The 11,529-nt window shown below is 42.2% G+C and overlaps 1 protein-coding gene across 2 annotated transcripts in view; it reads left to right on the forward strand.

Annotated features, from left to right (window-relative positions):
• The window catches only part of dync1h1 (dynein, cytoplasmic 1, heavy chain 1), a 43,426-nt gene extending 31,897 nt beyond the window's left edge, over nucleotides 1-11,529 (forward strand). For both annotated transcript variants that reach the window (XM_052581458.1, XM_052581459.1), the window contains exons 70-78: nucleotides 2,409-2,579; nucleotides 2,673-2,890; nucleotides 6,225-6,328; nucleotides 6,512-6,720; nucleotides 7,329-7,482; nucleotides 7,556-7,698; nucleotides 9,311-9,479; nucleotides 9,662-9,786; nucleotides 11,186-11,529. In XM_052581458.1, coding sequence (XP_052437418.1) covers nucleotides 2,409-2,579; nucleotides 2,673-2,890; nucleotides 6,225-6,328; nucleotides 6,512-6,720; nucleotides 7,329-7,482; nucleotides 7,556-7,698; nucleotides 9,311-9,479; nucleotides 9,662-9,786; nucleotides 11,186-11,314 — 1,422 coding nt within the window. In that variant the 3' untranslated portion in view covers nucleotides 11,315-11,529. The remainder of the gene's footprint in view (nucleotides 1-2,408; nucleotides 2,580-2,672; nucleotides 2,891-6,224; nucleotides 6,329-6,511; nucleotides 6,721-7,328; nucleotides 7,483-7,555; nucleotides 7,699-9,310; nucleotides 9,480-9,661; nucleotides 9,787-11,185) is intronic.

Genomic DNA, 11,529 nt, shown 5'->3' on the forward strand with positions numbered 1-11,529 from the left:
CTCCAGATAGTGATTAAACCTTTATTTGTGGCTTTTCTGAGAGGATCGTCGTCTCTCCGCTCGCTTCTCATGCTGCGCTCACGATAGATATACACAGAATTACAGTATTGAAATATTCACACAAACATAATCTGTTCTGTCTTAAAGGCGCAATATGTAATTTTTCTGCTTTAAAAATAGCAGAAATCACTATATCTATGTTATATATATTTTTTAGTTGTGTACTTACATCATCCCGACAGTTTCCACGAACTTTCAAATCCGGAGAAAATTATAGTTTAATTAGGAGACACGGCACGTTTCTTTATTTCCGTTTTGTCCCCCGTCTATGACGTCATATAAACTTTGACCCCTCTAGTTTATCTAACTTCCTGCGGAATCGCCAAATACAAAGGTGAACAGAAACAAAGAAGAGACGAAGAAGAAAAAGTAGTAGCCTTTATCGAGACTATTATATTTTATATTTATATTGTTTATATTCGCTTTTAAACCTCAATCAGTAACTTAGTTATGGATCATGATTATGCTTTGCCTGCACGTTCTGTGAAGCGCAAACGCACGGGTGAAATAAATGACCCGAGATGGTTTTGGGACAAGAGAAACAACAAGACACGGGTAAATATTGGAGTTGCATTTCCAAGATAGAGAGAGCTTCGTGACAAGCTGAAACTACAGAGAGATGCCGAACTCGCTTGCTTTCTGATAAACAGGGATGCACCCATTCAGCTAACTTTATATATCCGTATATTTTGTGAAACGATGATGTCTTGTGTAAAACGCAGACGCACTAGCTCTCATGTAAATCTACATTTGTTCTATATCTAGCTGAATAAAGTAGCTTCAAATGCAGTTCTCTAACTTGTTCGATATCATAGTATAACGTAATTATAATTATTAACGAAAGGCGGCCGTGTTTTTTAACATATATTACTACTAGCTAGATGGAATATTGATTTGATAGGGGTCTCATAATTCATATAGACTGTTTCATCGGGCGCACGGTCGTGTATATCGGTCTGGCTGCGGTGCCTTCTACAAACGCAGTTAAAGGCAAGGTGATGAGTAGACTGAAGTTGGGCTCAGGTGGTTGTGCTGTGGGATGTGTTTCCCATACATTTATTTATTTTTGGAGACTCGCCACAATTTTAAAACTGATCTTTTTTCAAAAAGGCTTCATTGAGTAACGTTACGTACCGCACGTTTAATAATAATAATTCCTTACATTTATATGTTTAAATATCAAAGCGAGGCACAGGTGTTTTTATATCGCTGTATTTCTGAAGGAAGACGTGCATGTTATATGCCTGATAGCAGCGTGTGAGCATAGCTCTGCTTTGTTTACAGCTGTTACTGGGGAAACCTCTATTTCTAGCGCTTTATGTCTATGCTTTAAAACATCTCCTGCTGGCAAAGGATGAATTTGCATTTTCATTAAGTCCGCCTGATCCACGCAGCAAACATATTGTTTGTTATCAAAAAATATCTACTCTAGAGGGACTTGGCTGTTGTTATTATTTTGATTGAGTGACCCCTGGTGGCCAAAAATTCCATACTGCACGTTTAAGTGAACGTTTGGGGAAAAACATTGGATGTGTAATATTAGATTACATTATTTAGCAGATGCTTTTATCCACAGAGACCTTAACCAATGATGACAAAAGAGCAGTGATACACAAGTGCTATAACAAATCTGTTAGCTTAACGCGGTACACTTAGCAAGTTTATAAAAAATATAAATAAAGCGAAAACCGAATAGAAAAAGATTAGAGCAAGCTATATTAGATATAATAATTATTAAGAAAAGGGAATCGCTCGCTGCTCTTGATTAAACTGTTTTTGTGGTTTTAATCAATTTATTTGAAATTAAAACACTACAGTGATTTTTATCATTTGATTACTTATTTTTTCTTGAATACTTTACTTTTAATGTCTTTATCTGTTTTAAATTCATTTTAAATTAGTACATTTTTTAATAATTTTAAAAGTTTTAAAATTGCTTGTTTTATTCTTATTTTTCTTCATGATTATTTTACTTTCTTTTATGTAAAGCACTTTGAATTACCATTGTGTACTAAATGTGCTATAGATAAACTTGCCTTGCTGAATGTAAAATGAGAACAAAATACAGTATACACTTCTTTCTTTTCTTTTTTGCATCTATTCCTATCTATGACTAAGATAAAATAAAAAATAACGATTATGATTATTAATATCGTAATGATTAAGAAAAGAATAGGAGGAAAAGATGCAGCGTTAGGAGCTCAAGTGGGTGCAGTGTTGTGAAGGACTTCTCATGGAGAATGTAAAAACAAAAGCTCACGGTGAATCATTTTCTCATAGTGCTTCGTATCTGGGTCAGTGTTTGTTAGTTTTCCATCGTGTAGTTTATTGTCTGTCTCTTCTCTCAGCCTCCAAACGAAAGAGCGCGCTTGTACTTCCTGTTGGCCTGGTTCCACGCCGTCATCCAGGAGCGCCTGCGTTACGCTCCGCTCGGCTGGTCCAAGAAGTACGAGTTCGGAGAGTCGGATCTGCGCTCGGCCTGCGACACGGTGGACACCTGGCTGGACGACACGGCGAAGGTTCGAGCCGCTCCTCATCTCCTGTGCGTGTGTGTGTGTGTGTGTGTGTGTACGTGTGTGTGAGAGGCTCTGAGCGTCTGTGGTTCTCCGCAGGGCCGGCAGAACATCTCTCCAGATAAGATCCCGTGGGCGGCGCTGAGGACACTGATGGCTCAGTCCATCTACGGCGGTCGCATCGACAACGAGTTCGACCAGCGGCTGCTCAACACCTTCCTGGAGCGTCTCTTCACCACCAGCAGCTTCGACAGCGAGTTCAAGCTGGCGCTCAAAGTGGACGGACACAAGGACATCAAGATGCCCGACGGGATCCGGTCAGAACAAACCCATTCACTGAGTTCAGCTTCACAGAGAGCATCAGATAGAGAAATTAAAAACGGGAGGAATTACGCTGCGTCACATTATCCAAGTGTTGCATCAGAACAGGGATCCAGTGTCTGTGTGAAGACTGAAGCTAGGCTTGTGATGGTCTCAGACTTGAAAAGTGTTGTCATAATACATTACATTACATTACATTTAATCATTTAGCAGACGCTTTTATCCAAAGCGACTTACAAATGAGAACAATAGAAGCAGTCAGGTCAACAAGAGAACAACAACAGTATACAAGTGCCATGACAAGTCTCAGTTAGTCTAGTATAGAACGCACAGCCAGGTGTATATAATTTTTTTTTTTTTTTTTTTTTTTTTTATTAAATGAAAAAGACAAGAAAAGGAAAAGTACTGGTGTTAGTTGGTTAAGTGCAGGAGAAAAAGATGAGTCTTTAGATGTTTCTTGAAAATGAGTAAAGACTCCGCTGCACGAATTGAGATTGGGAGGTCATTCCACCAGCTGGGCACAGTCCAGGAAAAGGTCCGTGAGAGTGATTTTGAATTTCTTTGGGATGGCACCACAAGGCATTGTTCACTTGCAGAGCGCAAGCTTCTGGAGGGCACATAGGATTTAACCAGTGAGTTTAGGTAAGCTGGGGCTGTGCCAGTGGTTGTCTTGTAGGCAAGCATCAGTCCCTTGAATTTGATGCGAGCAGCTACTGGTAGCCAGTGTAACCTGATGAGGAGAGGATTAACATGAGCTTTTTTTGGCTCATTGAAGACAACCCTCGCTGCTGCATTCTGGATCAGTTGCAGAGGCTTGACAGTACATGCAGGAAGAGCCAGGAGAGCATTACAATAGTCCAGTCTGGAGAGAACAAGAGCTTGGACAAGAAGTTGGGTTGCTTGCTCTGACAGGAAGGGTCTAATCTTCCTAATGTTGTATAAGGCAAACCTGCAGGACGGGTCGTTGTAGCAGTGTGGTCTGTGAAGCTTAACTGATGATCCATCACAACTCCTAGGTTTCTGGCTGTCCTCGAAGGAGTTATGGTTGACGAGCCCAGCTGTATAGAGAAGTTGTGATGAAACGATGGGTTAGCTGGAATCACCAGGAGTTCAGTCTTTGTAAGGTTAAGCTGAAGGTGATGGTCGTTCATCCAGCTAGAAATGTCACTCAGACAGGCTGAAATGCGAGCAGCTACCGTCGGGTCATCAGGCTGGAATGAGAAGTAGAGTTGGGTGTCATCAGCGTAGCAGTGATAAGAAAAGCCATGCTTCTGAATGACAGATCCTAATGACGTCATGTAGATGGAGAAGAGAAGTGGTCCAAGTACTGAGCCTTGAGGAACTCCAGTAGCAAGGTGGTGTGACTTTGAAACATCACCCCTCCAAGACACACTGAAGGATCTGTCAGAGAGGTAGGACTTAACCCACAGGAGAGCAGTTCCAGAGATTCCCATCTTTCTGAGGGTGGACAGGAGAATCTGGTGATTAACAGTGTCAAAAGCAGCAGACAGGTCCAGTAAGATGAGTACCGAGGATTTTGAAGCTGCTCTTGCTAGTCGCAGGGCTTCAGTAACCGAGAGCAGAGCAGTCTCAGTTGAGTGGCCACTTTTGAAGCCAGATTGGTTGCTGTCCAGGAGGTTGTTCTGTACAAGGAACATAGAAAGCTGGTTGAACACAGCTCGCTCAAGTGTCTTTGCAATGAATGGAAGCAGGGATACCGGTCTGTAGTTTTCAAGAAGCGCTGGATTTAGAGATGGTTTCTTGAGCAGTGGGTTTACCCGAGCCTGCTTGGATGCTAAGGGAAATGTTCCAGATTGAAGAGAGGAGTTGATAATGTGAGTAAGTGAAGGTATGACTGAAGAAGAGATCGCTTGAAGGAGGTGAGTGGGGATAGGATTAAGTGGACAAGTAGTAGGATGATTGGACAGGAGAATTTTGGAGACGTCCATCTCTGAGAGTGGGGAGAAGGAGGAGAAAGAGTGTGCGTCGGTCATTGTGAAGTTTTCCTCAGTCTGTAGTGTGGAGAATTGTTCACTGATGGATCTCGTCTTATTTGTGAAGCTGCAAAGTTTGCATAATACAGTATAATATGTTTAAAAAAAAAATTATAGCAAAAAGAACTGAATGATGCAACAATATTTATAAAGTAAAAAAAATGTTTCAGAAGTGTTATAAAGAGCAATAGGTAACGCTTTACAATTAGATCTCATTAGTTAACCCTAATGAATTAACATTAATGATGAGCATAAGCAACGTTTGTTACAGAAGTTAATATTCTTTACTTTAAGATGAAAATGTAAAAAACACGTTTCCAGTTAAGTGTAAATGGGGTCGCACACCGGACGAGAAGCGCAGCGACGCGTTGCGTCGCCCCATGTCTTTAAATTTCGAACACATTATTCTCTATGAGGATACACACACCGGCGGCGCCATTCGGCATCTGTCTGCGGCGCCCAGCTACGACTCAGAACGCCATCTGCATAGTTTTATATTAAAAAACCCCGTATGTTATAAACTGAAACTAAAATACAGTGCATTTGTTTCATTGAAATAAAACATTACAAAGTGTTTGGTTACGTTTTCACTCAGGCTGCATAGTTGCCTAGACAACAGATACAACAAAACAATAACAGACTTATAACACAGATTCTTTTCATTAATTAACGTTCAAAACTCAGCTTTTATCAATTACAATCATATATTTAAAATAATAATAATAGATTAAGTTAAAACATTAAAAGTTAAACCCATCTTGCTGCGAAATTGAGCTGGCGTATATAGAATGTGCGCGTCCGGTGTGCGATACCTCGAGTTGTCCTACATGTGGCGCGACGCGACGCGGCGCTTCTCGTCCGGTGTGCGACCGCCTTTAGAGTGTGAAGAACACCCACAACAAACACCAACCTCTGACTGAAACTCTGTCCTGCTCCGAGACAATGTAGCAGCTGTTGTTTACAGCGTTTCCAGGGCAACCGCTGTGTTTCTGCTCTTCAGCGCCGCCTGCTGTCAGAGAGACAAACTGCTTTCACAAGTGATCTTAACATGCATCTAAAGCTTTCTGACGGTCAGCATGATGAATTCACATGATCTGAGAAATCATTCACACACAAGTACTGTTTGTGTGGATTTTGACTGCTAATATCCATATAATGGAAAATGTGACGCATCTTTACTAGCCCAGCGAACACTGAGTCCTGAGTGATTGGCTCTCGTGACTTGTGTCAGAACAGAGGAATTCTGAACCGTTAGCAGTGTTTCGTTCCTGTTTGTTTCTGTGAAGCTGAAGTGTGTGTGTGTGTGTGTGTGTGTGTGTGTGTGTGTGTGTGGCAGGCGTGAGGAGTTCATCCACTGGGTGGACATGCTGCCGGACACACAGACTCCATCGTGGCTGGGTTTGCCGAGTAACGCTGAGAAGGTCCTGCTCACGACTCAGGGTACGAGGACGTGTTTACTCCTGAACTCTGACCCCTCTCGTCTGCTTTTTTTAAAACCGTTTACTATATTTTACAGTCTACCATAATAGTTTAGTTAATTTTTTTTTTTTTTTTCCTAACCCTTTTATAAAAACTCCCGTCCCTCACTTCCTGTCCCTGTGGCCGCTCCTTCCTCCCGCTCAGGCATTGACATGATGGGGAAGCTGCTGAAAATGCAGATGTTGGAGGATGAGGACGATCTGGCGTACGAGACGGAGAAGAAGCAGCGCAGCACGTCGTCGTCTGACGCACAGCCGGCCTGGATGAGGACGCTTCACACCACGGCACGCAACTGGCTTCAGCTGATCCCGGAGTCTGTGAACCCGCTCAAACGCACCGTGGAGAACATCAAGGTACGGCCCGAGCCTGGCCCAGCTGACCCGCACTCACAGTGACCTCACAGTGACCTCACAGTGACCTCAGACACGCCTTCATTGCGTGCGGTCGAACCATTGATCACATCACAAATAAAAAGATTGTTTACATAATGTATGAGTGTGTGTACGGTGTGTGTTTATTATGTTTAAATACACACACACACATGCAGGTATATATTTCAGAAAAAGGTTAGGTTTATATTAAATTAAGAATATAAATTTGACATAAAATATACTGTATGTGTGTGTATTTATATATACGTAACACATATTATGCAATATGTTACACATATATATTTTGTATCTGATTAATCATTTAACGACACTGCTACAATTCAACATCAAGGCTAAACTTTAGATTTTTCAAGTAATAAAGTGGTAATCAAATAACGTTTCCTGCACGGAGCTTGCTTTTTCCAAAATGTGATCTCTGATTAGAAACTGTGTGTGCACACTTTAATACTGGTGTGAGGAGCGCGTCTGTGAATGATGTCAGAAGACTGTAATCGATGACGGTTTATTACTGCATCGGTGCAGAATCGATTAACTTCAGCAGCAGTGATTCAAGCGTCTGTTCTTCCCAGGATCCTCTGTTCCGGTTCTTCGAGCGCGAGGTGAAGATGGGCTCAAAGATGCTGCAGGACGTGCGTCAGGATCTCACCGATGTGGTGCATGTGTGCGAGGGCAAGAAGAAGCAGACCAACGTCCTGCGCACACTCATCAATGACCTGGTCAAGGGTGAGTGAGCGGGGTGACCTCTGACCCTTCAGATGTGTGTGCCGGGTCACTGACGCTGTCCTGTGCTCCGCAGGAATCCTGCCGCGCAGCTGGAGCCGCTACACCGTCCCCGCGATTCTGACCGTCATCCAGTGGGTGGCAGACTTCAGCGAGAGGATCAAGCAGCTGCAGCAGATCTCTCAGGCAGCGGCCAGCGGAGGCGCTAAAGAGCTGAAGGTGCACACACACACACTCACACACAAACACACTCACTCACGCTCACACTCGCACACACACAAACACACTCACTCACGCTCACACTCGCACACACACAAACACACTCACTCACGCTCACACTCGCACACACACAAACACGCGCATACACTCGCACACACACACACACTTGTTTTTGTGTAAAGTGTGTTCATCCTATAGGTGTAATGGTTTTTATACTGTACAAACTGTATATTCTATGGTCCTTCACCAACCCTACACCTAACCCTAACCCTCACAGGAAACTTTGTGCATTTTTACTTTCTCAAAAAAACTCATTCTGTATGATTTATAAGTGTTTTGAAAAATGGGGACATGGGTTATGTGCTCATAAGTCACCCTCTCCTTGTAATACCTGTGTCATACCCATGTCATTATACAGAGTTGTGTCCTGATATGATACAAAAACATGCCCACACACACACACAAACACACTCACACACGCATGCACTCTCACACACTCAAACGCACATTCGTGCACAAACACACACACACACTCTAACACTCACACATACACACACACACACACTCTAACACTCACACATACACACACACACACACTCTAACACACACTCGCGTACACTCACACACACTAACACTCACACATACACACACACACTCTCTAACACTCATACACACTCACACACACACTCTCTAACACTCACACATACACACACTCTCTAACACTCACACACACTCTCACACACACACTCTCTAACACACACACACACACTCGCGCACACTCACACACACACACACACACTCTACCACTCACACACACACACACTCTCTAACACACTCCCACACACACACACACACACAGCGAACAGCAGCAAACATTATTGATTCAGTAACCCCGTCAGTTACAGAAAGAGCTCGATTCATCTTTAATGCAGCTCTGGAAAAAGTTATGCTAAGATAATACCAAATAAAATTAAATGTTTTCAGGATTAATAGTCGACGGCAGGTGAATATCACAGATTAACTCTTTCCCCGCCAGCGTTTCTGCTGATTTTTATTAAAATGGTCATGGCCATTAATATCTGAACATGCCATAAAACAGAATAAAGATCCTCTGCTTTCAAAGAGAAAAATCTGTTTTTATCAACACTTGAATGTAGGTTAGGTTTCATTAAAAAAAACATCATTTTGAGCAAAAAGCTGAGAAAAGCTGATGTTTGTCAGACGCTAGATCTGGATCATATTCAGTAATATTCTGGAAGTAAAGCTGCTGTTAATGTCTTCATCATCTCTCCCGAAGCTTCTCAGGCCGCTAACACTTCACTCGCTAACATTAGCCAGTTTCAAAGTCTCGTGTCTGCGTCTTCATCGGCTCTTTCAGGAGATGTGTAATACAGTTAACACACACACACAGGGAAAGAGTTAATAAATCAGAAGCAGAAGTCATGTTCCTGCTTCATCATGCAGCTCTTGATCTGATCTGATTGAAACTTTAGTGTTTTACAGCAGAATCTGAGCGTCCTCGTGCCCCTGTTCACCTCAGCTCATCGACTCTGACTCTGACGGTGTGTGACACAGATGCTCTCCTCTTCACTCTCTCACTCTTCTCCTGCAGAACATCCATGTGAACCTGGGCGGTCTGTTCGTCCCCGAGGCCTACATCACGGCCACACGTCAGTACGTGGCTCAGGTGAACAGCTGGTCTCTGGAGGAGCTGTGTCTGGAGGTGAATGTGACGTCTGCACAGGGAGCAGCGCTGGACGCCTGCAGCTTCGGGGTCAAGGGTGAGAGACGAGTGTGTGTGTGTGTGTGTGAGAGAGGTGTGTGTGTGTGTGTGAGAGACAGACCAGTGTGTGTGTCTGTGAGAGGTGTGTGTGTGTGTGAGTGAGACGAGGAGTGTGTGTGTGAGAGAGAGAGACGAGGAGTGTGTGTGTGTGTGTGTCTCACGCTCTGTCCGTCTCCACAGGTCTGAAGCTGCAGGGGGCGTCCTGCTCCAACAACAAGCTCTCTCTGTGCAGCAGTATCTCGACTGAACTGCCGCTGACGCAGCTGCGCTGGATGAAGCAGAGCAACAGCGAGAAGAGGAGCACGGTCAGTCTCTGCTCCTGGGACAGAACAATACAATAAACACAAGTACAATCCATTTCCTGTGCAGGGAGACACGGAAAACCTCCACCCAAAAGATAAAGAAAACTAATCGTGAAATTAAAGAATGAGATCAATTACAAGAACGAATATATAAATACCAATAACTACAAATTAATTACAACATCAGTGTCCTGCAGCACAGAAGCAGCATCAGTGTCACAGAAGGATATTTGGAGAAATACACAACAATACACTGTATGAGTCACAATTATACATTTCTCTTTTATGACAAAAATCATTCGGATATTAAGTAAAGATCATGTTCATGAAGATATTTAGTAAATCTCCTACTGTAAATATATCAGAACTTAATGTTTGATTAGTAATATGCATTGCTAAGAACTTCATCTGAACAACTTTAAAGATGATTTTCTCAATATTTAGATTTTTTTGCTCCCTCAGATTCCAGATTCTCAAATAGTTGTATCTCAGACAAATATTGTCTTCTCCGAACAAACCACACATCACTGGAGAGATCATTTATTCAGAAGATGATGATGTAGACATCGCGGTTTCAAAGAATTGAACCTGTAGGACTGGATTAATGCTCCAGGGCCACGTCAAAAAAACATTACAATTAATGTTCTCCAAAAACAATATAATACATGAAATGGATTTTAAGAAAAAAAAAAAAACTATTACAACACAGCATTAAAATGATCCCTTTATACAGCTTTTATAACTTATTAAAGCAGATTTGTTTTTCTAGAAACTATTCCATAGTTTATTAAGTATTGTCCTCTAGTGAGAGCTTCAGGTGAACTGATCAATTTAATTAAAACACTTTCTAAAACGTGTGGGAATGTGATCCTCGCTTGAATAGATCTTGTACATAAAATCACATATTTTAAAAATATTAATATTTTATATATATATATATATATATATATATAAAGCAGCAGCTGAAGTGTGTGTTTGATCGGGATGCAATCTTAAACACTTCTGAAGGATAGATATGTTTTTTGTAGAGTTGTAGGATAAGTAGTTGCTCAAACTACATTACAATATGAAAGATAAATTGAAGTATAATAAAACCCAAGCAGACGCTCGGCAGCAACGATCTTCCTCTCATTAAACAGATTTCTGTAGTTTTCTACTCCTGTAATCAACCTCAGTCTCATCTATAAAAACTCTCTAAAAAACAATATAGTAGTTTGTTCTGGAGGCACCTCGATAGTCATTTTTGATAAATCATCAGGGTGACACTAAAAATAACACTTGATGTTTTGTTTTGTTTATACATTTACAAATAATGAGTTTAACTGAGCCCTCCTAGCAGACGCAGTGACCACGGTGTGCAGGTCTGATCCGTGATTCTGTGTTTCTCTGTCCTCGTCTGCAGGTCACGCTCCCCGTGTATCTCAACTTCACTCGCTCTGACCTCATCTTCACCGTCGACCTCGACATCGCCACCAAAGAAGACCCGCATCACTTCTACGAGCGCGGCGTGGCCATCCTCTGCACCGAATAATGTCTCCTCCACTCATCATTACTGTAGAGATCCATAGCTGTGTGTTTAACTGGGAAGGGTTCGAGAGCCAGACGCATGTGGAAGTGGATTGTGTTGGGTTTCTGAGACAGATGTTTCAGCAGAACTGAAGAGGATTGTGGGGTTTAGATGGAAAATGGAAGTTGATTCAAGTTTTGCATGATTAGTGGTTTCCAATAAAGTACATTTAGATGAAA

The sequence above is a fragment of the Carassius gibelio genome, chromosome B17 (genome assembly GCF_023724105.1).
Source record: "Carassius gibelio isolate Cgi1373 ecotype wild population from Czech Republic chromosome B17, carGib1.2-hapl.c, whole genome shotgun sequence".
Classification (NCBI taxonomy): Eukaryota; Metazoa; Chordata; class Actinopteri; order Cypriniformes; family Cyprinidae; genus Carassius; species Carassius gibelio.